Here is a 27,805-nt window from a genome sequence, read left to right on the forward strand (position 1 = left end):
GGAGGAGCCCACAAAATTAATAGCCCAGGATTCTTCTCGGTTTTATTGGTTACTATTCTGAATGGCCGTGTAAGGATCGACAAGGCGGTGCAAAGAAAAGAGAGGGTTTCCTGACTCTTCTTAACCTTAATCCATGAACATTAAGAGGTTGTCTTTATCGCCAAAAGTGTCCCAGTATGCTAGATACCGTTATTTTGGACCAGATGATATTTGCCTGCGGTGTCTTTGATGCAAACGACGGTATCCGGAGAGAGTCGATATAGGGAGAAAGAGAGACTTTACTCATGTGAATGCTGTCTACGTGTAGATAGGGTTTATACACTGGCGCATATGGGCTTTCAAAAAAGACAACCCCCATTTCTTTCCACTATACCTTATTTATTACAATCTATGGTCTATAGTTTTGACCCATAGCCGTTACCAACATGGTTTCCCATTGTTATGGGCGTCCCGCCTCCTTCCAACTGAACACTGCCCAACAGGAATACAACCTCCCTTGCCCAGTTCTTAACCCGATCGTCCTGTGTACCATTTCCAAAGTGTCCCCTATTCTCATCAATCATAAGGAGACATGCCTCTTTGCCCTCTGTGCCGTACCACGGCGCGAGCCTTGACCGCAGACGGGCCACATACTTCGTTGACTGCGTATAGTCGACTCTTTGGTCACGCTCGCCACACAAGATCATGAGTGCTGGGCGGCGAGAGGTGATCGGTGGCGGTGGGTAGGTCGCCGGCACAACTGTCTGGTTACTTGTATTGACTGAACAGGCACCTTGCGCTGTGGGTGGTGCAGAAGTAGGGGGCTCTGCAGTGGGTTCTGCAGCAGTAAAGGGCTCACGCTCCATGCGCTGTTGCTGTTGCTTCGTTACTCGTTGGCGTCTCATGCTCTCCTGCTGGCTATCGTAATTCGGGATGGTATCGTAGGGTGCATAGCTCGCCATGTAGTCATACATTTCGGTGGATTCTGCAGGATTACCCCATTCTAGGTATTCGACCTTGGTCAGCGGTATCTCTGGATCAAGCATCGTCGTCATTGGATCCAGAAACGGGACGTTCAAAATCATCGCCCTAAAAAGATCTGGACGCATGTTGCACACAGCACCTAATGTTCGAACAAATAAACAGACAAGGAGACAAAGCATGAGAGAACGAACTCCTGCATTAGCAGACTCGACAAGGCGCCAGGTTTTCTTTCCCTACCCATCAAAAGCCCTCCGGCGCTGACGCCACTGGCAGTCAACCTCCTCGGGTTGGTATAACCGGCTTCCACTAAATGCTCCGCAACATTAATAAAGTCCGTGAACGTGTTGCGCTTATTCCAGAGCTTTCCTTGTTGGTACCACATTGACCCTAATTCAGAGCCTCCTCGGACATGTGCCAGGGCGATGATCCAGCCACGCTCCAGCAGAGGAAAGTGTTCCATTCTAAAATCAATATCAGTGGGGACACCGTAGGCGCCATAGGCACGCATCAAAGTAGGGTTCCGGCCATTGAGCTGCATATTCTTCCGGTGCAAAAGTGTTACAGGGATCTTTGTATGCCCGTCTTCGGCATCGACATTGATTCGTGTACACATGTACTTTGAGCGATCAAGGCCTAATAAACATTAAACGCCAAACAGCAAACATTAGTCTCACGATATAAATGGGGCCGGACAGCCGAATGCACTTTGATAGTCGATAGTCGATGTTATGGATTAACAACGTACGATGGATGGGATGAACTCGTAGGGCTGTCATGACTCTCGATGCCATATCGTACTCATAAGTCGCCTCATGTGCATAGGGAGAGTTGAGTGTGAACTGGAAAGAGTCCGTCTCGTATTCCTACCAAAGAGCGAATGAAGAGATTTAGTTGCCAGTAACATATATCTGACTGTAATCAAAATGATCAAAGGAAACAATTACTTACTAGATTCACTCCTGCGCCAATTGTACAGAATTGCTCTGGCAATGGGACTTCGTGCACAGCGCCCGTCTCAAAATGGTAGCACGAAATCACAGGTAGAGCATCGCGCTTGGCATAAATGACCATGAAGTTCTACGAGTGCAGCAAAAGGAGTGAGCAAATGTCGACTCTATTAGTGCCTTAAACGATCGAGAGAGACATTGTATAAATTGTATAAATTACCTTGAAAATATCCACGTCTTCGATTTTCTCATTATCCCTGGCTCCCATGAGCTCTACCCAGGATTCGCGACCAGGGTTGCTACGATGAGCACGCATGACTCTGAACGTCTTTTTTGGATTATCGTTGGTCAAAATATAGAACTGATCCTAAAACCAGAGTAATCCCCAAGAGAGATCTTCTGGGTGAGTTGATCGGTCATGAGCATACTGTAGCATTTTATACGCAGCCATTTCTCTCATATAACTTACATCATGGTGGTCCACATAGTACTCAGCACCCTCCACTCTTGAAGTCACGACCTTCAGCTCAGGCAGTTTTCCAGTTGAGATATCGTGTCCAGCATCAAAGACTCTGACTTCTGAAGATGAGAGCGAGTTGCCGTTGATAGTGACGAATCGGTGGTCCTTGGTCGATCCAACATCAACAAAGATGCTGTCGTCATCCTCCTGAAAAATCAGCACGTCGGACTCCTGTGGCGTGCCGACCTGGTGAGCCCAGATCTGGTACGGTCTAAGCACATCCGTCGATTTGGTATAATATATAGTCTTGTTATCATTGCCCCACACAAAGTTAAACACATCTTCTAGGACCTCCTGTAATCAAATATACACAAGACAGTGTCAGCCCATGCTTGATATGCCAATATCATGTAGTTTCGCGTCGATATTTTGTGCTCATAGCTCCATACCTCAAAGGGTTCCTCACGGTTCAAGTCCCGGAAATGTAGTGATCCGAGTTCTTCGCCCTCTTCCAATGTTAGGAACGAAAAGATGTGGTGTCCAGTTGACAGAAGTACTTTCTTCACGTGACAATTTTCTGGTAGATATGCCGAGTCCAGCAAGATTTCCTAGCAGATGGAAAGTTCGATCGTAGGGCAACATTAGTTGATAATAGAGCCTTGCCTACTGATCCGTCATTCAACTTTGCAACCCCGATACATTGGGACAAAAGAATAAGCATCAAGCAGAGGAGATATACCTCTTTAGCAATGGGCGATTTCCTTCTCCTGCAGTAGACCATGCCATGTCGACTTGTTTTGGTGTAGTATTCATACCCATGTACAAGGGTTGTCAACGGCGCCGAGATCTTTTTCGTCCGCAAAACCTGCTTCATCTCCTGTCAACCGGAACATATGATCAATGGTGTTATCGATATTAGTTTGGCTTCAATTCCTTGTGCTTCGCTCTCGTAGCCATGTGTATTACTGTAGCAACTAATAGTCCCACATACCCTGTTCAAAAGATGGATAGCGGCAGCTTCCGAGGCAAAGTACTCCTTCGCATACCTAAGTGTTGGGTATAGCGTTTTAGAAAATGAGTACGCGATCCATGGTGATCCTCCTTGCGTCCTCCGTAGCAAGCTGAGGACCGACTTACGTGTTTTCAGCTTGAATGTAATCCCTAAGATCCTATCAATAGTTGATGGCATTCAAGGACAGTTAGGTGTCTGTCCTATTCCTGGCAAGCATCCTAATTCATCCTCTTTCCTTGTACTGCCTTACAGGATCGTTTTTGTTGGTCATCCAGTCATATTCATCCACACGAACTCGTCCCAGGACCCTGGTCTCCTTGGGTATCTTCTTTGGAGGGTTAGGCGGAGTAGGCCTATTTTGTTTTCCGAAGCGTCAATCAACCACACCAATGGTCAATACCAAGAATTAGCGTTTTTCCGCTTCGGTCTGATCCATCAAATTGAAAAGGAAGGACGTACTGTTGGAAAACAGCCTTCAGGGTGCCCAGAAAACTCAATTCACGCCTCTGCTGCTGTTGAAAAGGACATCCTATAGGTGTTGTCGGGGTTGCACGTCGGAGACTTGAAGTCAGGTTCCTCCTAGACGTGGCCACTGCCCTTGAAGAAGACGAATTAGGAGCAAATGTCAAGTGGCTCCACTGCTGCACAAGTACAAGTCCTGGACGCACGTTGTGGTGGTGCTGGGACTGGTGTTGGGAATATGTTATCCTGGCAAGCACCGGCGAGAAACCTCTGGCGACAGGCATTCTTGCCAGATAGGATTATGGAGCGGGGTGATAGGAAAGTGGGACCAAGCGTTGGACCCGAGGGGAAAGGAAAGTAAAAGGCGGAAGTGGCTGAGGACTTGTTTATACTGCCTTTTTGGTAAAATCATTGTATTGCGTTTACTCAAACTCCATCATTCACAAGCACCCTTCCTACCTTTGTTGACCCTCCACTGGACTCTAGTATCTAAAACGGCATAGCAGCACAGGCAAAATAACGAGACATGAATAACCGAACGAACGTAAGAGACATCGCCGGATTGAGCGCGTTTGAGACCACGGCATCTTCAACGAAGTTCTAAAAAGGTGCTAATGCACGCTTTATCCATGTCTGAATAGGTTCGCTTGCCCCCAGAGGTCAACAGGGCCTTATTTGTTCGGTAAGACAGATCGACAATACGGATAGCAGAATTCAACAATATATAAGCGCCGATGGCTGGTATTTAATCGGCTTCTCTCTGACTATGATATCGTAGCAATCTCCCCTTCAAGATCACGCCCGAGGAAATGTACGACATCTTTGGAAAATATGGAGCAATCCGGCAAATTCGCGTAGGGAATGCGAACGACACGAAAGGAACAGCATTCGTGGTGTATGAAGACATTTTCGACGCGAAGACGGCATACGAGCACTTGCAAGGATTCAACATCATGGGGCGGTACCTCATCGTGCTATACTATCAGCCGAACAAGGTCACTAAGAAGATGAATCTGGCCAAGAAGGAGGAAGAACTTAAGGAACTGAAGGCGTACGTTGACAGATGCTGTTCGCTTTTTCGTTTTGATGTGAGGTTGGAAGATAAGCCCGTAAGGATCTAACATTTTTATCGCTCGCTTGCTTTTTCTAGTCGCTATGGAATCTCTGACGACGACTAGAGGATTTAAAGAGAACAACATAGTTGTCCACACAGTTCAAGGAATAACGGAGACTCTAGGACTAAAGAAAGGGGGATCCCAGGAAGACCAGCCATTCATTCAGGAAGCATGATCGCCGCTTGCATCTATCTCTTCAGCAAAGCGAAGGACCATTATCCACAGCCTGGTAGCTCCATGTACTATAGCCATGCAAAATAAAACCAACATGAAGAACTAGAAGACATGTTTTTTTACTGAGACAAGAGAATATGGTACAGTGTTGCAAATGTGGTGTTTTACAAGCAGGGGCGGGATAGCAGGGTAATAACTGGACTCAAGGCAGGATATCATCCACGATCGCCTGAGCGTTTTCCAGTCGAGTGATGTTGGAGGAGACATTCTACCGAAAGACAATGTACAACAGGCAGAAAGCATTAGGATTTTGGTTGACTACAGCTGAATCCTTCAACAGCGCGAGTTGCATCATGTACTGACCTTTCTAAGGTCGCTCAGCAATGCTATGCTCGAGGCATATTCCTGAGCAATAAGATCCGATCGTTCAAGGGAAACTATTCAGACGAGGAAACACATATCGGTCAGTCTGACCATTCGCTCCTTAACTCACAGACAAAACAAACTTCCAGAAACGACTGCAATGCCTTACCATCCTCAATTTCCGCCTCTGCATTGTTCTCAGATTGCGATTCGAATTCAACCCTGTCTGCTAGGGCGGATTGTCGTTTGATAGCATCGTCTAGTAACATCTTGACCTGCTCTGGTACGCGCTTTCTTCGCTCCGCAACCTTGAGGGTCAGTTCTTCCACCTGCAGTTGCTGGGCTTGCACCTTTCGTGCCAGTGCCTCGTCCAAAGGTTCAAATTCTGTACAGAGTCAAAGAGTCGCACCATTAGCATGGAGCAGTGAATTGATGTAAGTATATCCAGACAAAAGTCCATCGTGAGCAATGGCACGGCCCCCAAGGTACCTTCGTCTGCAATTGCTTGTTCGTATGGAATTCCATTAATATCAATATTCGAGCTTGCCATCTTCATGATGTCTTCAATCCACTAAACAGATGCATGGTTCCAATGAAAAGCATTCCAGTCTGGATCAGTCGCTGCAAGGTTATCATAGCCTCTTGTCATTCCTTTCACCGCTGACGACCGGGTCCTTGATGCCTGAATGCGTGGTTGTCGGTTGTACCTGATCCAGGAGCTGCTGCACTTGGTCTATGAGTTCTGAATCGCCATTACGGATGTGTTCCTCGGCCAGTCTACCGTAGAGCGTCTTACGCCAGATCTGACTGATGTACTGAATGTCTTCCTTCGAAGAGACGTTAATCTTTGGGAACTCCATGGCGAAAGAGAGCTGAGCGACATAGTCAAAAGGAGCAAAAAAATAATAATTTATTGTCGTCTGCCGTATGTACACTACACTTGTGGGATTTATTCTACTTTTTATCCGTCGAGCTCAATCAGGGCTGCCTGCGGCTGCTTGCTCAACATTTCAAGAGGAACCTTCTCGTGCAAGAAGCTAGTACAGTACATGCACTTGACAGCCTTGATGGGAACATTGGCCCCGCACCAAGAGCACGTCTGGGTCGCGCCGGAGGCAGGGGCGGGCTCGGGCTTGGTCGTGTCCGCGTCGCCATTGCCGTGGTGCTTCTCGCGGCGAGCCTGACGCCAGTTTCTGAACTTTGTAGCCGTGAAGATGATGATGAACAACGTCAAGGCCACCAGGATGAAGTTGAGGCTGACCTGCAGGAAACGACCAACATTCTCGGTGACGGCTCCGTCCTCTTGAGCCTGATCAATTGTCTCGTATCGCTTGCCCGGGGTCTTACCATGTCTGAGGATAATGAACCAGTTCTCCAAGTTGGAGCCTGTTTTTGTTCAATTAGCACGATAGGAGGAGAAACTGTTAGATAGGTGAATTAATGGCTGATGGTTGTTCCTGAAAGAAATGCGTACCCGAAATAACAAGACCCAGAGGAGGGGTTAAGATGTCGTCGACAAAGCTGCTAAGGACTTTCGAGAATGCACCTCCAATAACGAGACCCTATAATTGATTCGAGTGGTACACAGGGCCAGAAGGGATGAGAGTCAGTGTTTGATAGAAATGCGCGGCTACTAAACCAGAAAAAGAGATCAAGTTGCAAACAACATTGCAAAACAGAATGAATGAATGAATGAATGAATGAATGAATGAATGAATGAATGAATGAATGAATGAATGTGAACATACCACACCGAGATCGATAATGTTGCCGCGCTGAATGAACTCCTTGAAGTCCTTCCACACACTCGACTCCTTGACGCGCTCGCGGATTCCTGGCATTGGTGAGATATGGGTTACTGCAACGGCGGTTGTGGGTGCTATGTTGGGGTTGAGTGCGAGCGAGGACTTGATTCAGTCGATGCGGATGAAAGGAGTTGGAGTCGCGAAGAAAAAGAAGAAAGAAGAGGAAGAAGAAGCGACAAGGGCGGGGAGAAGGGAAGTTGAAATAGCTCTGGTCAGCCTGCCACCACTGTCTGTTTGTTTATCTGCGGCGGATGGGGATGTCGCCCTACAGCATGATGTGGCGAGCCAGGTGCTGGTTGGAGGGGATGATTGACGATCGATGGCCCGCTCTTTCTTCTTTGTTTTTTTTTATTCCCACCCAGGAAGGAGTCGCGGGAAAGTAGCGAGGGGAGCATATCTGAGTGCCGCCTTTTCTTTCTTTGTTTCCTCCGGCGGCATAACGCGTATTGAACCCAAGGGGGAGAGAAGCAGGAAAACTTTGTGTACCCAGCCAAGGTCAGTTGCCCATCTTTATCCCAACAGACAGCGTCAACAATCTTCATCTTTGGCTTCGGGCAGCTCCTCCCAGAGCATCCCCGCCCATGCAGGAGGTCACCTGTTCCGAGGCGCGTATTACCTAAGCAGCAAAATGCTGCGATCTCTGGCGTACATACTCGCGTTTGGTGAACAGTGGATTATCAAATCCAGTGGGTTGAAAAATCTCTATTTTTCGAAGATCTCCATTAATGGCAGCTCGCTTAACAATCGAACAATCGAAGTAGCAACAACGACAATAACAAAAATTATAAGCTCCATTTCTATGCGTGCTGGTCTATATCCGTTCGCCCTTTTATTATCAGAATCAGTTTCACACACTTTCGGACAGCTCTATCATGCAATGCGTCCGACGCGGTTCATCCGCTGGACGCGCTCCCGCACAGATTCAATAGGCGTCATCGATTCCTCCGCGCTATCCTGCACCGCCGCATGAGCCCGACCATTCGAGGACGACGACGGCGAAGCCGAAGGTGATGCAGATGACACAGGTGCTGGGGACTTGACTTGATGATGCCTTGACCTCACCAACGTCTCCTCTTCCTCCTCCTCCTCCTCTGCCTCTGTCCGTGCGCTGCTACTACTGATCAATCTCAACTCCCGGGCCCTTTGTGAAGGCGATAGGTACTGCGTGTTACCATGCAAGTGGCCATTGAGAGCCGCAGACCCTTGTACCGGGCTGTCATAATTCGACCCGATATCTCTATTTCTTGTCGCTGATGACGGCGATGTCTGGAACTGAATCAAATCATCGTCCAGATCCGCACTCGGGAACTTTTTCTTAAACGCCTCTTCTTCACCCGCAACCAGTGTTCCTGTATCGTCCCTCATCCTGAATCGGGTTGGCTTTGGAAGCAGCTCAGGCTTCTGACCGGGTGGGAGGCAGTTCACCGAAGTGCGACGGGCTTTGCTACCTGATGCTGCTGCAGGCGTAGTAGAAGAGGATGCCGATGCCGTCGATGTGCTTGAAGTACCACTCCCGGTCATGCCAATCCGGCGAGTAGATTTGACAGGCACAACTGGAGTGGTCATCGTAGAAGAATCTGAGTTTAGATAAGGAGAAGTAGTAGCCGGTGAGGACATGAAGGACGATTGAGCTGAGGTACCGCCGGATTTGAGTCGCTCCTGTTCATCCATACTCGCTCGACCATTCGTTAATGATCCTCCAGAGTAGAGCACAGCAGAGTGTTGGATAGGACCCGTGCCAGGAATCGACTTCATGTACATATCTCTCGACTGCTGCTGTGGTTCCTGCTGTTGTTGCTGGTTCTGCTGCTGTTGCCACTCGTGTTGCTTCTGGAGATCCCTCTGCTGCATGACCTGCCTCTGTGTCAGCTGCTCCTGCTCCTTAAGCATGCGCTTGCGCTCCTGCCACTTTTCATGCTGCTGCTGAATCTGTTGTTGCTGCTGCTTCTGCAACTGCTCCTGCTGAAGTCGATGTTGATGCTGCTGCTCCTCAAGCTGTCGCCTCTGCGTTTCCAGCAATCCCTGCTGTTGCCGCTCAAACTCCTTTTGTTGCAGCTCTATCAATTTGAGTTCGGCTTCCATGTCCCTTCGCGAGAGCTCCTTTTTGTCCAGAAATGTCAAATCAGAGATCTTAATAGGGAGCACTGATGGGGTACCAGTCGACGAGTACGCTTGAGGACGTGAGGCAAGCGTTGATGGGTTAGATGCTGATCCTACTGATGTAGCTCCCACAGATCTCATACCTTCCAAGGTTCGGCTCGTGTCAAGAACTCTGGCCTTTCCCTGTGTATTCTGAGGTACGAGTGAAGAATTGATATCAAAGCTGAACTTGCCGAGCTGCTCCATCTGCTGTCGCTGCAAGAGTTTAAGGCTGTCTATCGGTGCTGGGAGTGGGTCCTGAGAGCTGATCGGTCGCTGTCTGCTGGAAGATGATGAGCTAGGGGATGCAGCAGCTGGCAGTCCAGATCGTGAATTTCCTGTGCCGTCGTCGTGGACGTTTTTGTTCGTCAAACTATTTGCTCCGGAATAAGCTGAATATCCAACGATGGACTTAGCAGAGGATGGTGAGGGCTGTCCTGACTGGAGAGAGGTCTGTCGAGTTGGAAGTAACGGCTTCGACACACCCGAGGACTGTGAGCCGATGTTCGAGGATGGTGAGGATAATCCAATAGGTGCCTGTTGCAGGCTGCCAAAGGACGAGGGTGTGCCAGACCGAGAGCCCATACCGCTTGCGTCGATTTTGATGCCTGTTGAAGACCCAAAGAAGAGATCGTCAGCGGCCAGCTTGGCCTTTGCAGCAAATCCTTGATTCGTCCCTGAGAGCTGACTAGGCATGCTACTCTTCGAATGAACAGGTGTGTTGGCGGTAGGAACATCATATCGAAGGAGATCAGGAGAGATAGATGGAGGTCGGGGCCGAGGTGCCAGGGCGGGTGCCGGTGCCGGGGCAGACGCAGAGCTAGAAGAGGCAGGAGTGCGATTGTTGGATCCAGAACTTGCAAAATCAAACCCAAACTCATCCTTTCCAGCCAGGAGATCGAGCGTGAATCGCTTCGCCTCGTTCTTCTTGGGGTTATCAAAGGAGGTAGTGCCCGAGAAATCGAACGGATCGCCCATCGGAGGAATCTTTGAGAACTTTGATACTGGATCTGTAGTGTCCGCAAACTGTCCAAAAGAATCGTCAAATCCAGAGTTGAAATCGCCATTTGATGTTGCAGGGAACGCGCTCTGGACATCGTTGTTTTGCATAGATACTGCAGCGGCAGGCTGCTGACGTGTTGGGCGTCCTCTGCGCATGGGCTCAATTGAGGGAAGAATGTCCATGGGCCGCGAGACTGTTGAGTTGCTGAGAATGTTGGCTGTTGCCGAAGGTTGCGACTCGGGTGCTGTGGGCGTTAATGAGATATCGGGATATATCTAGAGATTGGTAGTGTAAATAGTAAGAATAGTCGAGTCAATGACATGCGGCCACATTCGTCCAGCACTTGCTCATTAATTACTATCATCCAGCCTTACATTCTGGATGGGGCAAGATAGTCCACGCAGAGCCGAGGTAACCTTCATAACCTGATAGATATTTGGTCGCTGTTTGGGGTCTTCCTTCAGCATCGACTCTATGCAAGCGAAAGGGTTTTTTTGTTAGCAACCGTCGGATTTACCTGTATCTTTAGCTGAAGTAGTTCCTTGATCCGGTCTATTCACTTACGAAAGAGGCTGATAAGACCGGGAGAAAACATCGGGTGCTCAGGAATGGTGTACCGCACATTCAGAATTGCCAGCTGTCCTTGTTCCTCGAAGGGTGTGGTGTAGTAGCATAGCTTGTACAAGAGCACTCCCAATGCCCATATATCTATTTAAGGTCAGTTCTGAAGGAGTGAGCCTTTAATTCAATTTCTTCTGATTAATTTACCAGACAACGAATGGGCAAAAGGTGCATGAAACGTCACCGATGCCTGAGCAAAAAATCCAACCTTACCGATCTTTTCGTCAATGCCTTTTCGCATGTACAGATCCAGCATTTCTGGTGCACGGTACTGCAGCGTGGTATGGTTGTTGATCTCTTCCTCAAGCAACTGGATATCCTTGACATTCCTGGGTATGTTGTCACCTCTGAGGATGTTGGTCGTGGCCGATCCAAAATCACACAGCTTGTAGTCGTTGTTGGAGAGCAAAATATTTTCGACTTTGATGTCACGATGAAGAATCGGCGGATCAGAATAGTGTAGGTACGCCACAGCCTACCACAGCAACGAAAAGAAAAGAACGACCTAGTCAGACACGCGGTCGATACCCCTGCATTTTGCATTTCATGCCTTAGGAAAAAACCATAAAACCGGACAAACGTTGTGCTTACTTCGCAAACATTGGAAAAGATTTTGAGAATCTCGGGCTCGGTCAAGCGATGTTGTAGCCTCCTGTTCATCAGATCGATCACTGGACCGCCTTTAGAATTGAATGAAGCGGGAGGTGCACGTTAGTCTGCAGTCCGCTATCAGTGCAAGATATGGTTCTGTGGCCCTGATCTACTCAGAGAAAGAGGTCGCTCTGTTGACCCTACCTCCACAGTACTCCATGAGAATGAGGACCTCGTATCCGCCGCCCTCGAGCTTTCCCATGCAAGAATCCATGTACTCTACAATGTTCTTGTGTTTCCCGAGTCGTTTCTACGTTCGACATATTCCCAAGGACATGACATTAGTCGATGTTGCGGGGCGAGAGTGTGGCGTGAAGAGCGTTGGCGATAGAGTAAATCCTCTGATCAACTGCTCTTGAGAAGCGCAATAGGTTGCCTCAATAAAGGATCAATTGCTCTCGCAAAGTGCATACCATGGTCTCGATCTCCTTGTTAACAATGGCTAGCCTTTCTTTATCTGCAACGGCAATGCGTTTGACAACGACAGGGAAGCCGCTTCCGTTGGCAAGAGTGGCAAGGTAGACGTGCGCAAACCCGCCCTCGGCGATGTATCGGTCGATAACGACGGTGTATCTGCCCAATTGGATAGTCGTCCCTGGGAGGATGGTCCCTTGTGGGGCCATGTTGAGGCCGACAGCATTCATGGTCGAGTTGATGACAGGAGTTGGAGAGGAAGTGAGTCGAAGGCCTGACGTTATCGGTGTAACAAAGAATGCGAGGAATGTACACGGGTGTGAATGGACGCTCAGAGATTGAGGATGAAGAATGGATGAAGACGGCAAGAAGAAGCCTGACGAGAGGGGGAGGAGGAGGAGGGTAAGAACCAAAGTGCGGAAGATGAAAACGATGGCAAAGATGATGGTTGAGGATGATGGCACTCTTTTTTTCACACTTTTGGTGAAGGTACCTTGGGCGGAAAGTATGGTTTGTACGTCTACGTTATTTTATTTCATACGTGAATGGTAGGCATGCGGAGGTATGGTTTACTTAGAACTTCTTGAGCATCTCATCGATCTCCTTTCCGTGGGCCTTCTTGATATCGCGTCTCTTGACCTTGCTGCTCGATGTCATGAAACCGTTCGTCGCCCAGTCTGCGTCGTCGACGATCACTCCCTGCACCGTCTCCGCCTTAGACAGGCCCGAAGACTTTGCCTGGCTTTTGAGTACCTCCAGGATCTCCTTATCCGAAGCCTAAATAAAACGAAGAAATCCTTTGGTTAATTGCACTGCCCACGCATAACTGTCTACGAGCATTATGATAGCTGTGCAACAAAAGACTTTACCCCATGGTGCGACGGCTCAACGACTGCCAGTAGCACAGGCGCTCCGTTGTCTGCAATAATGCAAATGTTCTTGATGTCCTTTGAGTCGCGATAGATGGCCTCACACTTCTCAAGGGCAACATATTCTCCATGCGACAGCTTGACAAGATTCTTGACCCTGTCCTTGATCGACAACGTGCCGTCGGGATTCATCGTACCAATGTCACCGGTCTTGAACCATCCATCATCGGTCATGACCTTCTTGGTCTCTTCTTCCATCTGGAAGTAGCCCTTCATAACAGCAGGGCCACGGAACCAGATCTCGCCTGTTCCATTGTCGCCTGTATACTCTGTGTCTGGCACATTCACTAGTTTCAATTCGAGACTTGGTGCCTGGAAAAATTAAGCTAATCGTTAGCGTCTTATCAAAGAAATAAAAATAATAGTCTGTTCTTGATCAAATGCGACTTACAGGTGGTCCAACTGTGCGGAGACGGTGTCCCAGGCCTGGGAAGGTTACGGCAGCGATACCGCCGACTTCGGTCAGGCCATATCCCGAGATAACATAGCACAGTACCATACTCAAGAAGCGGTGCGTCTCGTCACTGATGCCGGCGCCTCCTGTCAGGGCAAGACGTAGACGACCGCCAACCAACTCCTTGGCCTTGGCAAAGACGGCCTTGTCGATCAATTGCGTGGCAATGTTCTCTGAGCCGGTGGCCTGGACAATAGCCCACTTAGTGTTAAGTGCAGCAAAGAACAATGTGCGGATTGGGAATGACTGCTTGTTGACCTCGGCTAAGATTCCCTTGCGGATGCGTTCCCAGATCGTGGGCACGCCAGCTATCCAATATAGATATAAGGTTTAGAAGACGCGAATAAGGTTTATAGGCCAAAGAAAAATGAAAATGCAAACGTCATTTGAAAAGAGGCATCATCGCATCATAAACTTTGCCTACTTACCCATTAGAGTCGGCCTCAGGGCTTTAAGATCACCAACGCCCTTGGATTTTCCACTGCCTGCTGTTGGTGCGACTGCGTCATCCATCAATGTCCTCGCGCGAGCGAAACCAAGGCGACAGCCCTATTCCATGAAGAAAGTACAATTGTCAAAAACGTATGTAGAGTCGAGGATGGCCTTCAAAAAGCACTTCGCTTACCATCGACCCCACAAAGTGCGAGATAACGAATTCAAGGACGTGTGCTAGAGGAAGGTACGAGATCACAATGTCCTCATCCTTGTCCAGCAGAGCGCCGACCATGGCGCCAGCACTTCCAATGGCCGCCATCAAGTTCCCATGTGTCAGCTGTGCACCCTTAGGATCACCAGTTGATCCAGACGTGTACATTATGCAGGCGAGGTCATCAGCCTGAGGATAAACAGTCTCGATCTCTGCTTGATCATCGCCAGTCTTCTTGAGCTCTCTAATATGAACAACCTCGAAGGACTTGTTTGCAATACCGTCCAATTTGCGGATGTGTCCTGACACCTCCCAGTCAGGGCCAGTGTAGATCACAGCCTTGACACCGTTGCTGTCATGCTGCAATAACTTGGACACGACGGGCAGTGTGTTTGCATCGGCAAAAATGGCCTTGGGCTTAGACTGGTTAATAATATAACGGATCGCCTTTTCATCCATAGAGTCGTATGCTGTCACGATCGTAGCCGACTGTGTAAAGCAACCTACATAGAGGACGTTGTAAGTGTCAAGATGTCGTCAGTTAAAATGGAGACCTCCCGTAATATGACATGAACAAAAAGACGTAAATCGTGAAGCAGTAGACTCTATCTTAGTAAGCCTGGCAAATGTTGCCATACTGCCTTGTCTTCACTGACTGCAACCATCGCATGGCTGCAAACGGCTACTTACCATGTGAAATCAAGAACCATTCTGGGCTACAATAAAGAGGATGGAATAAAACATTCTGTTTAGAACTCCATACTAGATTAAAACCAGGCGGCACTATGCCCACTGCAAAGATGGCTAACATGCATAGAACCACGTACCATGTACTAGCAAAGATGAGGACAAAGTCATCCTTCCCAATGCCGAGACGTTTGAGTCCCATACCAACGCGATCGGCATCCGTCTTGGCCTTTCGGTACGACATCCACTGGTAGTCCGAGAGTTCATAGGTCGTCCAACTCTTTGGTTTCTCCTCGGGGTTGGACGATTGCTTTTCGACCCTGTGCGTCTATTAATGATTGTAATGACGGTGACATATTAAGATGACGAAGCCCTGGAGAGAACAAGAAATAGACACTGAAATTGACCTGTGTAGATGCAAGATAAAAGGCTGCGTTACCTTGATGATATCTCTCCAGCCCATAAAATCCTTGTCCTCGTATTCGTTGGCCATGTACTCAAAGAGATGGGCCATGGTGTGACCCTTCAGATTTTCATAGTGTGGGGCTTTAGGCTTGTCCAGGAGACCCTCCGTCGCATTGACGTTGCGATAGATATGGTCGACCTCGTCGTACTCGATCGCATACTTTTTGCCTTGAGGTTCCATGGGTCCTACTTTAGTTAAATGAAATTGGGTTGTTGAATGAAGAAAAGAATGAGGCGTTATGAATGCTCCTTTGAAAAATGGTTGAAGGAATGAAGTGTGAAAGGAATGAGGGAATGAGGGAATGAGGAATGAAAGAAGGAAAAGGAGAGGGTCCTACTTAACGGTGCTAGCAAACGATTCACGATTTCATCATCAAGGGACCTACACAGCCTGGTACTTTCATCGTAGTATTTTCACGCAATTTACTGTTGCAGGGCCAAGTGCGCCAAGCACGCATTCTCAGAGTGAATTACCAGTCAACAGGAGGTGCCATCCAATTCCGCCTAACAGCGCAATTGACGTAGTTTGTCGCCATCGACTTCAACTTGCTGCGAGTACGATCAGAGGAAAGCTCTATTAGGGAATCTCTTTGAGTTCACAGGCCGCCTGAAAACCCGTGCCATGGTGCAATATCAATGACGACCTTCTGACAGTGTAGTCGGAACCCATGGTAGTGCCGTGTATGGCACAGACTTCTTGCTTAAACTGAAGGCGTTTATGGTGTTTGTTGTCCATGCGACCTTTGACCCATGTATTTGGCGCCCCACATCCTTCGTTGTTGTTTGTGCAACATGCCAGGTGCCCAATTGTTGAGATCTAGGGCGCAGTGCAAAGTGACCGCATTTTCGATGCAACACACCAAAACGCAATGCAAACCTTGGGCAACAGAGATCCATCCTCTCTCACTTCACCGGATTCCACTATGGCGTCTAGGAGAAAGTCGAATAACGATGGAAGCGACTCCGACATGGCGATCTCAAGCGGAGAAGAAGGCAATCCAGGGTCCACCACCACCCCCAACACCAGCATCATCGCCGCGATCAAGGATCAGCCCAAGGGTGACGATATGCAGCTTGGCGTGGATTTTATCGGCTTTGAGGATAGCGATGGAGAGGATGGCAATTTGGATAATGGCAACGTCGGCCAAAAATCATCATCTGCAACAAACGAGGGTACAGCAGATACCCAATTAAACACGCATGGCACAAAGCGTAAGCGCTCGCAGGATGACGAGGAGACAGATCCCGAGCTAGCTCCCATAACTGGCCCGCCCCCTGGCTGTCCGTGGATGGGTCACCGCAATTACGCAGCAATGGCGTCTGTCCCCAGGATGCTGACCCAGGAACTGAAGGATTTTGTCGAATTTATCAGTCCGACGAGAGAGGAGCACCAGATCCGGAAATATGTCCTGCGCAGAATCCGGGATATCATTCAAGAACTCTGGAGCGACGCCGATGTGATGGTTTTTGGAAGCTTTGATACAAGGCTCTACCTGCCTACGAGGTAAGACCTCTTTGATATTCATTCTTGCATTGAACTGAGACTGGTTACAGAGTGGTTCAATCAGGACCCGTCTACTTTTTGTGCTTTATAGTGATCTGGACGTTGTAGTGATTCGGGACAAGGCATTCTTCAAGGAGGACCTTCACCGACTTTCGAACCACCTTCGGGTAACCCAGTCTGCGGTCGAAATTTCCGTCATTGCGTCCGCTAAGGTGCCTATCGTCAAGTTCAAGGAGGCTATCAGCGGAATTGCCGTCGATATTTCGTTCAACATCATAAACGGAGTTCAGAGTGGCGCAGTGATCAACAGTTTCATTGACGAGATGCCAGCTTTGCGACCCTTGACGATGCTTATCAAGCATTTTTTGATGACTAAAGTAAGTAGTGCTTGCTATTTATGCGAGTTGGTTCTTGTTATTGTGAATAAAGAAATCGATACTTATTAGACAATCTCAATATTCATTAATTCAGAGTCTTAACGAGGTCTATCATGGTGGCGTCGGTTCTTACACGACTGTGATCATGATCCTCAGCTTCTTGCAGATGCACCCTCAAGTTCAGATGCGAAGGATCAACCCTCAAGACAATCTGGGCGTCCTCCTGATTGAGTTCTTTGAGCTCTATGGACTCTGCTTCAACTATAACAGCGTCGGTATCTCCGTGAGGGATGGAGGATCTTATTATAAAAAGGATCCCAATACTCCGGCTCCATTCTTCCGTGGTGGTCCAGGACCTAGGCTAGTGCTATCATGCGACGACCCGAATGATCCCAAAAACAACACAGCAGCAGGCTCATATGCAGTATGGAAGGTCCGAGAAGCTTTTGTCCGCGCTTACGGCACTCTCACTGGCGCAACTCAGAAGCGACAGCAGGAACTTTTTACTGATCATCGAGGGCATTCGAGGAACGATCGAGCGACTCATGTGCGGTTTGATGAACATAATCGGGTTGCGGTCGACTCCAAACAGAAGTCATCAGGGCTGCACCATTCCACTCAGGTGTCGCTGATCAAGGACGTTTTTATCATACCATCGACCATTATCCGACATCGGCAAAAGATTGCGGACGTTTTCTACGACGGTACTTATCAGAGGATGTACAATGAACCCGAGGGCATACACGGATTGGACGATATGGAATCGGCAGAAAGGGAGATTTCAAGAGGGGATGGCAGCGACAAATATTCCAGCAATGACAGCAGTGAGGAAGACGGAGCAATACGCAAGGGGAAGACGAAAAAGAAAAAGAATAAGGCCATGAAGGAACGGCAGAATACGAAACTCGAACAACAGTCAGTGAAATCTGGGAAGCCAATCGCCAATCGCATCGCGCCCCTGCGCGACGTGGAGTTTGTCGACGGAGGCTACTCGGACGAGGACGAGGAAGACGATTACTTTGTGAACCTGATGAAGCAAGCCGGCAAAGAGTACGAGGTTAGCGACGAGGAGGCCTGTCTTCGTAGTCAGCGCAAGGAATCAGGACACCGGGATCCGGCCAACGTCATCGCAAAGGAGGATTCTATTCAACTGCCGCAGCTGCAGTCTGTAGCGAACGCGCCCCGAAACAGCTCACGGAATGAGCAACTCTCCAAGGACAACAAGAATGGCAACAGCAACAGGAGCAAATGAAGACCCAACATCAAGCTTATAGCTGCTACGAGATGGCAGCAACAACTGGCGCCTCATCACGAGCTAGTCATCGTAGGCGCCGCATACATCGCATACAGCAATCGGATCCCATTGTATAATAAACCCTAGTATGGAAAGCAACGCGCATGACTGTGCCTGATTCTATTTCGTTGTTCGTATGAGTTGTATAGTAAAGATCATCTGGGCAAATGGGGATCAATAATCTTATTTTAAATTTTGTCGGCCTTCGACTTTTGAATGAACTGTTTGAGCCCTGCAAAATTTAACGCTGCGAGGGATCCGTCTGTACGCTGCCTGTTTGTTTATCACGACTACGACAATACCCTTCATCACCCTTCGCCATCCTATTCACCACTGAAGATCTTGTTGAATACCTGTGCCAACGCCTTCGTAATGATATAGTTATCCATTCCAAACTTGCTAAACCGCAATCAGGTTTATTAAATAAAAAGTGATGCTACCAATGGTAAAGTAGAAAAGTTCAACACTGAGACCATGCTGCACCGAAGGATAGGCATGAGAAAAAGTAGGTATACAATGGATGTAGACGATTGAAGCTGCAGAGATCGCGCGCAGGAGCAGGATGGCTACTAATTACCCGCAGTATCATCTATTATGAGTAGAAACGCTAAAGAGTCGAAGGCTCGTCAGAGCGGTGGGCGCCCTGCGTGAGTCAGCAAGAGAGGGTGAGAGAGGGTGAGAGAGAGAGAGAGAGAGAGAGAGAGGTGAGGAGGAGGCCAGCTGCGAGCAGAGTAGAAAATAGACGCGGAAGGATGGGATCCTGGTCACGGTCCAACTACGAGAGCCCCTCCCTCGCCCGCCGACTCCTCCTACAGGCTATTGTTAAAACTGGGCTGTTGCACCGATGACACCGATGACACGGATCAAGATGGATTCTGAAGAGAAGCAACGATCGAATCTCATTGTAGTGAGCACCATGTTGATCAGCATAGGAGAAGTACGTCCTATCGCTTTCGCGTGGCAATTGGCGGCAACATAAAAGGGGGGGCGGATCCAGGGACCAGAAACGCCCTGATTATTCCGCATTGACCTCAACATACCACCACAGTCTACAGTCAACAACACACAAGCAAGCAATAATGGACACTACAGCAGGAGCACCCTACAACCCTGTTACGAGGGCGGTCTGGTACGGATCCCTCCCGATCCAACTTGTACTCGATCCAGCTGAAGCTGCACGATGTGATCTCCGGGAACGGGAGTCCTTGTTGGTAACAGGCGATTTGACTGGATCAAATTTCAGTGTTACCAGTCTGGTGCGAATGTGATCAACCAACGAGTTTAACGCGTTGTTGCCTACCCGAAACCTCGATAGGTCGAAACTCCACGGTGTTCGTATCTGCCATTTTTGACGAGACAAGTTCAGAGGCACTTTGCAGCTCATGGGCGCACTCAATTGACAGGCGACGACTTTGAGATCTGGTATGATTACGAAGGAACTCCCTTGAAATGGTACGCTGCTCTTTCGCTTTTCACATACCCTTTGCTTCATTATTGGAAAATACGCGTCTAAAATCAAAGATATTACACGCACCAGGCACTATCCGATTGGGCTACTTTATGACATTCATAGACTACAAGCCTCAGCAGCACACGGGGTGTCCGAACCAGAGTTGCCATGGAAGATCATGGTGCACTTTGGAAACTTTCCGAGCAATAAGCTGATCAAAAGTTCACTCACAGACAGCTGCCAGGACTATTTCATGTCCATGATCAAGGAGGTATAGTACCATTATCAGAACATGGAAAAAGAAAATGATGCGCCTTAGTCCATGATGCACCATATCGATTTGATTTACTCATATCGTGTTTACGTCCAATTTTACTTCTCCTACAGGCAGATTACCTCCGCAATGGATCGACCAAAAAAGTTATGAATATGTCAAAGGCGGATCAAATGCAGTTGTGGAATGGACTGTGGTCAAGTAAGGATGACATTCATCATTGACCGCGGGCTATTTTGTTTGAAAAGAAGGCTACTCTCGCTAATTGAACTCGTTATATCTCACACAGAAAGCTATGATCTGTTCTGGGGAATGAACCAGAAGCTAGTGTCGAACGATGGGGCAGCTACCAAGTTCTTGCCCATCCGGATCTACTTGCCCGAGAACTGCCCTGTGATACAGAATCCAGTGTCCCCTATGGACGAACAGGGTAAGTTAGCGTGCTGGCTACGTGTGTATTTTTGATGAAGATGCATGTTCTGACCCGTTGATTCGATCTGCGGCGGATGATAGGCCAGCCAAGGACGCTGCGGCAGATCCTGAATATTGCCCTGCCAGACCTGTTTCCGCTGGGGAGTGACGATGATCACGCGGGTGCATCGGTTATGATCCACGGCATCAAGCCTAGCCTAGACGTCAATGCCGTATGGTTCGCTCAGAATATGGCCTATCCAGACAACTTTTTGCACCTCGTTGTCATCCTGCACCCTTGAAATAAAAAATGTTCTTTGTACAGCCTCCTGGTCTGATCCGTGCACCTGCTCTCTCAATTGGCTCTCCACACAACATTGGCACACCGCTGCTTCCCCTTCTTGACCGACACTCCGACTCTATTTGCCATGGAACCATCAGAGGAACCCATTCACGTCGTCATACGGCTACCCTACCCTAGACCTGAGGGCTTTATCGATACCCAGCCAGTAAAGACACAGCCTCTCGTTAACTGCATACAAGTTGTGTATGCATGCATGCATGCATGCATTCGCACCCTAACTGGAATCTCTTACCGGTCGTTAGGTGCAATGGACAGAGGCAATGGAGGAGACGCTCTGGCAGATCATTGGACAGACGAAGCCATCACTTGTCGACTGTAAGAATCAAGGCCTAGTTGTGCGCTGTAAAGAAAAACTGGATGTCAGATATCCTTATCGATTGGAAAGGACTTACGCCCTCGCGCTCTTTATTGAATCATTCTTTCATAGGGAACGCGGTATCTCGACAGTTGGGCAACGTCCCAGTGCCGTTTCTCATCAGACATGCAGCTTTCCTGTATCAGAACCAGTTGCAGGATTTGCATCGACTTGGAGAGCAGCAGGACTTTACTGCTCAGCTGCATGGAACCTCCCGACCAATGCATTTCGGCGTTATTGGGCCCGGAACCGTGAAAGCGTCGTTAGGTGGAAGTTTAGTAACACATCAGCAACCATCGCCGCTTTCTCAATGGGCGCAAGGAGTGAAAGAAGGCCTATCCACAGAGCCCCTGGTCAACGCGGGATATGGGCAACTGAGCGAGAAGGACCAGCGCTCGGTAGCCAAGAGGGAAGGAGGGACATTTAGTGGCATCCCCAACAACAACTCCAATCCCAGCATTAACCAAATTTGTGAGGGAGCATCAAAGGCACAGGCCAGCCCATCGCTCTCGGGCAGCATTTCGACGTTCCCTTCTTCAGCACGACCCGCCTCGATGTCGTCTTCGGCTTCAACCATTCGTCCTGTCCAGCCATCCTCTCCATCATCTTCCTTACGAAACGCAGCTGTAGATAACAATGTGTATAGTTCTGGGGTGTTGTCAAATCGCGGACCATCACAGCCTCGCTCAACGCGGGGATCGCAACTTATCAATGCACAGGAACGGCGGCTCAATAACCCAATGACAATGCTTCCTACGTCTCCAAGGGATGAAAATGCCATGGCAGAATCGATTCGGAGAGTTGCGGAGCCTGCACATCCGTTCCATCAGGCTACCCTGTCTGCTTCTACGCGACTCAGTCATCCATCAACATCATCAGGCCACAGTGCGCGGAGTTCTCCAGGACGGTCGGCCACACAGGGAAATCCATCGATATTTCAGGATCAGGAACGCTCCTCGACAGTGTCTTCAGTTTCGACGCCATATTCACAAAGCAACAGCACTTCGCAGATCTTTGAGGAGACGTCGTTCTTTAATCAATTGTCGTCGAATGATTCTTTTTCACGGGGTCAACAACTTGGTGAGAATACGAGCAGTGACAGACATGGCGCCTTTCAGCAATCATCTTTTACACAGATGCAGGGCGTATATGGGTTGGGGTTCATGGATCAGACTCCTTTCTACTCTCAGACAAACCACCATCATCATAACGATGATGATGACGACGAAACCGAAGACGAGCACACGGATAGGGAAGGCGACAGCGCAAGTCAGGATGAATCCGGACCGTTGAGTGAACAGATCAAGCAGCTTCATTTGGAGGACGTATTAGCGTTTCTCCCTAGCACCGGCGCCTCGACATCGGGCATCCTTCAGAAACCAACAAACGATGGATATCAGCGGAGGACGGCCTCAGGAGATAAGATGCCTTTTCAGCTTGATGATGAACTGGCGAGTCTTGGTACTGGGGCTCTGGAAGAAATTTTGGATCACGGCGGAGGGGATGATGATGACGATCATAGGGTAAGGGGCATTCGATTCAAGGAGACTGTGGGACCTATTCGGATGCGGAGTTTAGGTCATGGTAAGCACTTATTCCGATCACTTAATGGACTCTTGTTGTGATACTCGAGTAACGGGGCACCTAAGAAATGTGATGTCTTCTCTCGCTAGGCGAATTCTCTTCGAAAATAAGGACTAGCCCAGAGAGATCAGGGGCCAGCTCTCGAAAGTCCAGCGCACAAAATTCGGTTGGGTCTTCCTTTAGCGACCTTTCTGGTGAGCTACGGTCGTATGCGCGCATTAAATATAGTGCTGCTACAAATATTTGGCTTAACAGCTCCTCTTTAACTAACTGTTGTCTTTAGATTCCTCGGTCACGCAGTCGGCGATGGAAGACGCGTACTTGTCAGGATACAACAACTCAAAAATGTAGGTAGCGTGATTGTTGCGCTTCATTGCCTAGCGTTTATCGTGCCTGTTCCTAACCGGCTTGTTAATACGACCGCTGCATAGATCCTTGTTCATGCATGCCTCAACGAGGAACTAGTGTGCCACCCCATATTGTCTTGTATCGCGTTCTGTACACATTTCGTGCATGTACCTAAAATAACAAGCCCTTTAACAAATGACATGGATTTTATGCCAGCCTCCATAACTGCAAACACAGCAACACATAAGAAAATTTATTCTTTCTGACCGCGTATATGAATAAAGGCGTTTGCATCAGCAACGACATCGCCACCCTGTGGGATCGATCATCCACCCTGACCATCAAGGACGCAACCTTTTGACAACGATGAACAACAATACAACCTTCACGTTTCACAGCCATATGGACTCGTTTCCAGTACAGCACTTTGCTTCGTCAGAAGGAAACCAAGCTGGCCCCCGTAAACGAAAGAGTTCCTATGAAGATATCTCGCCACTCGTCATGAAGACCCGGTCAGGCATCGGCCTTGAGCAGGAGATCGTCTATGGTAACACGACTACACGGGCCTATTGACTCCTGTATCTTATCGATGATGTGTCCATTGGTAATTGACATCATTTGTTTTACGCAGATAGGACGATGACTTTGATGATGCAGGGACAGAGGCGATTACTGGAGGAACAGAAGCAGAAGGAACAGCAAGAACATGAGTTATTGCTACAGCAACAGCAATACCAAAAGCAGCAGCAACTGCAAGCACTGGCGCAGAAAGAAAGTCCAGCAGAAGCCATGAGACGCTTGTTCGCATTCAGTAAAGCCCAGCCGTCATCACAGCAACAACAGCAGCAACACTTGCCTTTCCACTCTCAAGTAGCTCCGTATCAAAACTCGGGATTCCCCACTTCGGCGGTACCGCTAGCGAGAGCATGGACGTTTTCGGATTGTGCGGGCGAGATTAGTGGGTGTGAAACAAGTCGGATCCCAGGAATGCGGGATCGGTATCAGGCTCTGATCGATTCTTGCTCGATCTGTCAGCGACCTCAGTGCCAGTTCTGTGCAGTCAATTGTCTCTCATGTCAAGCATTTGCATGTCGTGCATGCTGTGTAACAAGGTAACCATTGGAAAGAAATAAGAGTGCATGACGATCTATTCATGGGCAGGGCATGAAGTGTTGGCTATAACTCCTTCTCGTCTGACCATTACCAATCTATTTGCGGATTTAGCTACGAAAAGTCGGATGTCGAACACTACTGTCGAGCATGCAGGACTTGAAGAAAGCAAGGAGGACACTCGATATGATCACCTACAAAGCGCGCCGGACATAAGTACCTTGCGAATACAGCACAGTCATCGACAGATTGCGCGTCCTATTCATTCGCGTTATATACCCACTGTCTTCTGAGACTTGACTCATGGACCGTTCACTTGGACATGGCAATCTGTTGTCAGAAACTGAAAAGAATAATAAAACGCTCGGCCTTTGAATCTCACGTAAATTTCGAGGATGTCTTGGTATCAACGAGACGATGACCCTCGTTTTTGGTGGCGCTGGTCGGATATAATCTTCCTGCAACCACGTCTTTCGTTTCTTCCCTTTCTCTCTTTCGACAGCATTGATTGTCCGCCTTTTCCATCTTGCTTGCCAGAATCTTAGTGCTAGTCATTCTTAATCATGAGTCAACGGATCCCCTTGAGGCCAATCCCCATCGCCCCAATGGCTGCCTTACCTCCAGCTCCCCCAGATCCACAGCACATTCAAATCCCACACTCTTTTTCTTTTCCGGCCCCAATCCCCGCTCCCAAGTCAAACCAATCTTCAGGATATCAGCATTGGTGTGACCACAGTCCGTATGCCCGGCCCGCCCTCGGGGCTCACTTAGGACGTGCAGCAGGATCAGTTTTTGATGGCTCCTATTCCACGGAGCCTTCTCGAGCGCCTTCGATTCTTGCAAATGACACGTTTACTGATCGAGCAAGTAAACCAGCCCCAACAACTGTATCTATGCAACAAGCTACATCAGGGAGTTCGATAACCAGCAGTATTACTACTCCAGTATCCGCAATGTCTGCTCAGTCCTTAATTACCCTGGCACCAGCTTCTGTGGGCGGCATGGAACCTACTCTTTCAGATGGGACTCTGCTCGTGAGTAGATCCATGTTAAACACGTCGATCCCATCGTATCTACGATCGTATATCTGCAAGGATTCACCGGCACGTGCCAAACAGCCAGAAGGATCTTGTGATGGGTTGGGCACGGACGAGAATGCCACCCAGAGCGAACAAGATTGCCCCGAGCCTAGCAAAGGGGCATTCAACTCGCTCACCGCAACACTATTCTCGCGATCTCGGGAGGTTCGCCTTCTTTTGGATAAGCTCTCATCTTTTGATCAGGTACTCGACAAGGTCCAGCATTGTTTTGGTGAAATTGAGAAGCGATTTGCGAGAGATGACATGGTCAAGGAGGACAGAGACGCGGATACATTGGCTTTGCGAACCAAGGCTGAGGAGATTTTGGAGGCGATCCGGCAATACGCTTCGGATAAGGCGAGCGTGAAGGAAGAGCAAAATCGGATCAGGACTGAATGGCTTCGGCAGGAGTCTGATGGCGTGGTGGACATGGTGAGGAATATGAGGTCGACCATGGAGATCCAGGCGAAGACGCTATCGGTGCTCGTCGAAGTAAGCGATATACTTTACAGATGAATGCGTTGTTACTAAGGAGAACCGAATGTGGCATTGATATTGCTTTGTCGTTTTCACCTATAGCAGAATCAAAATATGCTAAAGCATCGGTGTCAATGTATGGAAGAAGGTGAGCAAGCCCAACTTCCAAGAACCAGGAGAGGACAATCCGAACGGCTACAGCCAAAATCACGCATCCGAAGCAAGGCATCTGAACACATTGAACTCGCGAAGGCCAACGGGCAAGCTCGATATCAGGAAACCAAGACCACGACTGAGCCGACTCAAGCCAAATTACTGCCCGCAGAACAGAAGCCCATAAGATCACGCACCCCCGATGTTTTGACTAACAAAGAAGCTATGGAGGGAACTGGATACCCTTACCGCATTTCTGGAACCTACTACGAAGCTCAAGGGACGTTCACGGACCGAAAGGACCAAGTTGCAAGCGAAGTGGTACATCAAGAAGACACTGAGAGACACTCGGTGATGACATGTCGAAACCTGCCCAAGAAAACTCAAAGGGTCGCTGTGAGTCGTCGTCTGCTCCTGGCGCCAGCGACTCACGATGCTCAGGAACTTCAAGCTACGCCGCCATTCATCCAAACCGAGAATAGCCGTGCGAGTAGAACTGTGAGTGAATATATACCATATCAGGCGATCGTGATACCTGAGGACGATGATATTGTGGGTCCACGGCACGCCACCTCTCCGAAGCGAGTAAGTCAAGTTAACCAAGTCATACTTGAAAGATTGCGAGGCGTTATCAACCTTGGACTGTCATTGCTAACGAGATCTTTACTCATGGTGGCCATGTATGCTTAGAAAGAGCAGATCTCGAAGAAGACTGGATCGAAGCGACGGCGCCTATGATGCGTCGCGTCTATATTAAATGAATGAATCTTTGCAAATAAAATCAGCGTTTCTGCGACGACATGGCCGCTTCGTTCATTTGCTTATGAGTAGGAAACTGGCGCTGTCATAGTATGGGTGTCGGCGCGTCCGATAACCGCGGTTCTTGCCATGGATGGGGTTAGGACTGTCCAACTTTTCTTTAGAGCGATAGAGAACCCGGTTGATTATACGGCAGCTCCATGGCGTAACCTGATATAAACATCCAGTCGGTTGACTGTTTATACAAAGTACCAGGCTACTAGGTCTATAAAATACGATCTAGCCGTCGCTTAATACAACTTATCATCGTAAGTTGTTAACTTGGTATCTATATTGCACCTTCTTTCTTTTCTTTCTTTTTTTCTGCCTCCAATTTGGTTCAGCCACCCCGCTTCCTCTTCTACCTCCCTCACCTCAGTTATTTCCTAGTGGCGTGCAAGTACTTCGCAATTACCGCATTATCAAAAACTCCGTGGATTCTTCCCTGGCAAGGCTGGAGCCCTATAATTCTTAGAACGACTTTTTTTTTTTTTTATGTTTATATATCTTCCTCGCTGAGAGGCCATGTCATCACAGAAAAAGTCTATTTTGGAGCCATAGTTTAAATACGGGCGCATTTAGTCTTCCTCGCCCAGTTCTTATGAGGCCGCGCAGAACCCGACCGTTATTTTTTTCTCAACCCATTTAAACCCATCTGCGATATGTCCTGGATTTACAAATTCGTGTATATCTCAGTCGCGATGGTTTGCGATCATTGATGCGCTGGTGACGCTTAAGAAGAGGGATGCTGAAGTCGAGATATCGGATGCATGAGTATGGGCAAGAGCACGGGTGAGGGTGCACAGTAGCCGGTAGGAACTATGTGATCCCCACAGCGTCAACAGCCGATGTAACAGGCACAGCCACAACCTTATTCGGGGATCATTTCCTAATGTGGGAGAGCATCATCTACTGGA

At 48.6% G+C, this 27,805-nt stretch overlaps 11 protein-coding genes across 11 annotated transcripts; 6 read left to right on the top strand and 5 right to left on the bottom strand.

Annotated features, from left to right (window-relative positions):
• Window positions 1-319: 319 nt before the first annotated feature.
• BC939DRAFT_443964 (prolyl oligopeptidase) lies at window positions 320-4,199 on the bottom strand. Its single transcript, XM_051554605.1, has 12 exons — window positions 3,842-4,199; window positions 3,633-3,735; window positions 3,508-3,539; window positions 3,362-3,416; window positions 3,110-3,247; window positions 2,820-2,978; window positions 2,380-2,724; window positions 2,131-2,277; window positions 1,912-2,040; window positions 1,709-1,826; window positions 1,201-1,596; window positions 320-1,102 (listed from the first exon to the last, which is right to left on the bottom strand). The coding sequence occupies exons 1-12, from the start codon at window positions 4,126-4,128 to the stop codon at window positions 396-398; spliced, it is 2,616 nt and encodes an 871-aa protein (XP_051414833.1). The 5' UTR covers window positions 4,129-4,199; the 3' UTR covers window positions 320-395.
• On the top strand, window positions 4,186-5,244 carry BC939DRAFT_408487 (uncharacterized protein). Its single transcript, XM_051552886.1, has 4 exons — window positions 4,186-4,388; window positions 4,486-4,526; window positions 4,623-4,895; window positions 4,995-5,244. Exons 1-4 carry the CDS (start codon window positions 4,371-4,373, stop codon window positions 5,020-5,022), a joined length of 360 nt encoding a protein of 119 aa, XP_051414834.1. The 5' UTR covers window positions 4,186-4,370; the 3' UTR covers window positions 5,023-5,244.
• BC939DRAFT_443967 (uncharacterized protein) lies at window positions 5,245-6,386 on the bottom strand. The gene is made up of 5 exons (XM_051554606.1): window positions 6,204-6,386; window positions 5,986-6,067; window positions 5,666-5,881; window positions 5,497-5,570; window positions 5,245-5,401 (listed from the first exon to the last, which is right to left on the bottom strand). The coding sequence occupies exons 1-5, from the start codon at window positions 6,354-6,356 to the stop codon at window positions 5,336-5,338; spliced, it is 591 nt and encodes a 196-aa protein (XP_051414835.1). The 5' UTR covers window positions 6,357-6,386; the 3' UTR covers window positions 5,245-5,335.
• Window position 6,387: 1 nt separating this feature from the next.
• Window positions 6,388-7,764, bottom strand: BC939DRAFT_443971 (large-conductance mechanosensitive channel). Its single transcript, XM_051554607.1, has 3 exons — window positions 7,245-7,764; window positions 6,971-7,058; window positions 6,388-6,882 (listed from the first exon to the last, which is right to left on the bottom strand). Exons 1-3 carry the CDS (start codon window positions 7,335-7,337, stop codon window positions 6,458-6,460), a joined length of 606 nt encoding a protein of 201 aa, XP_051414836.1. The 5' UTR covers window positions 7,338-7,764; the 3' UTR covers window positions 6,388-6,457.
• A 3,029-nt stretch (window positions 7,765-10,793) lies between these two features.
• Window positions 10,794-12,338, bottom strand: BC939DRAFT_394393 (kinase-like domain-containing protein; the record flags this gene model as incomplete). The annotated part of the gene is made up of 6 exons (XM_051552149.1): window positions 10,794-10,915; window positions 11,008-11,151; window positions 11,278-11,539; window positions 11,656-11,744; window positions 11,860-11,965; window positions 12,129-12,338. 6 exons carry the CDS (start codon window positions 12,336-12,338, stop codon window positions 10,794-10,796), a joined length of 933 nt encoding a protein of 310 aa, XP_051414837.1.
• A 246-nt stretch (window positions 12,339-12,584) lies between these two features.
• BC939DRAFT_443974 (uncharacterized protein) lies at window positions 12,585-15,646 on the bottom strand. The gene is made up of 8 exons (XM_051554608.1): window positions 15,285-15,646; window positions 14,986-15,173; window positions 14,849-14,874; window positions 14,138-14,661; window positions 13,941-14,061; window positions 13,450-13,820; window positions 12,999-13,370; window positions 12,585-12,906 (listed from the first exon to the last, which is right to left on the bottom strand). The coding sequence occupies exons 1-8, from the start codon at window positions 15,489-15,491 to the stop codon at window positions 12,703-12,705; spliced, it is 2,013 nt and encodes a 670-aa protein (XP_051414838.1). The 5' UTR covers window positions 15,492-15,646; the 3' UTR covers window positions 12,585-12,702.
• A 463-nt stretch (window positions 15,647-16,109) lies between these two features.
• BC939DRAFT_443976 (uncharacterized protein) lies at window positions 16,110-18,586 on the top strand. Its single transcript, XM_051554609.1, has 3 exons — window positions 16,110-16,814; window positions 16,906-17,191; window positions 17,286-18,586. The coding sequence occupies exons 1-3, from the start codon at window positions 16,180-16,182 to the stop codon at window positions 18,441-18,443; spliced, it is 2,079 nt and encodes a 692-aa protein (XP_051414839.1). The 5' UTR covers window positions 16,110-16,179; the 3' UTR covers window positions 18,444-18,586.
• Window positions 18,587-19,564: 978 nt separating this feature from the next.
• BC939DRAFT_500891 (autophagy protein 5-like protein) lies at window positions 19,565-20,922 on the top strand (the record flags this gene model as incomplete). Its single annotated transcript, XM_051560094.1, has 6 exons — window positions 19,565-19,696; window positions 19,801-19,937; window positions 20,023-20,206; window positions 20,323-20,410; window positions 20,499-20,639; window positions 20,723-20,922. 6 exons carry the CDS (start codon window positions 19,565-19,567, stop codon window positions 20,920-20,922), a joined length of 882 nt encoding a protein of 293 aa, XP_051414840.1.
• A 210-nt stretch (window positions 20,923-21,132) lies between these two features.
• On the top strand, window positions 21,133-23,513 carry BC939DRAFT_71520 (uncharacterized protein). The gene is made up of 4 exons (XM_051561856.1): window positions 21,133-22,923; window positions 23,013-23,117; window positions 23,207-23,270; window positions 23,355-23,513. The coding sequence occupies exons 1-4, from the start codon at window positions 21,342-21,344 to the stop codon at window positions 23,386-23,388; spliced, it is 1,785 nt and encodes a 594-aa protein (XP_051414841.1). The 5' UTR covers window positions 21,133-21,341; the 3' UTR covers window positions 23,389-23,513.
• Window positions 23,494-24,750, top strand: BC939DRAFT_443982 (uncharacterized protein). The gene is made up of 3 exons (XM_051554610.1): window positions 23,494-23,818; window positions 23,903-24,383; window positions 24,496-24,750. The coding sequence occupies exons 1-3, from the start codon at window positions 23,638-23,640 to the stop codon at window positions 24,542-24,544; spliced, it is 711 nt and encodes a 236-aa protein (XP_051414842.1). The 5' UTR covers window positions 23,494-23,637; the 3' UTR covers window positions 24,545-24,750.
• Window positions 24,751-24,944: 194 nt separating this feature from the next.
• On the top strand, window positions 24,945-26,828 carry BC939DRAFT_526852 (uncharacterized protein; the record flags this gene model as incomplete). The annotated part of the gene is made up of 3 exons (XM_051561388.1): window positions 24,945-25,952; window positions 26,040-26,675; window positions 26,781-26,828. 3 exons carry the CDS (start codon window positions 24,945-24,947, stop codon window positions 26,826-26,828), a joined length of 1,692 nt encoding a protein of 563 aa, XP_051414843.1.
• Window positions 26,829-27,805: the final 977 nt, after the last annotated feature.

This window comes from Gamsiella multidivaricata (assembly GCF_025024155.1).
Source record: "Gamsiella multidivaricata strain RSA 2152 chromosome Unknown BC939scaffold_15, whole genome shotgun sequence".
Taxonomy (NCBI): Eukaryota; Fungi; Mortierellomycota; class Mortierellomycetes; order Mortierellales; family Mortierellaceae; genus Gamsiella; species Gamsiella multidivaricata.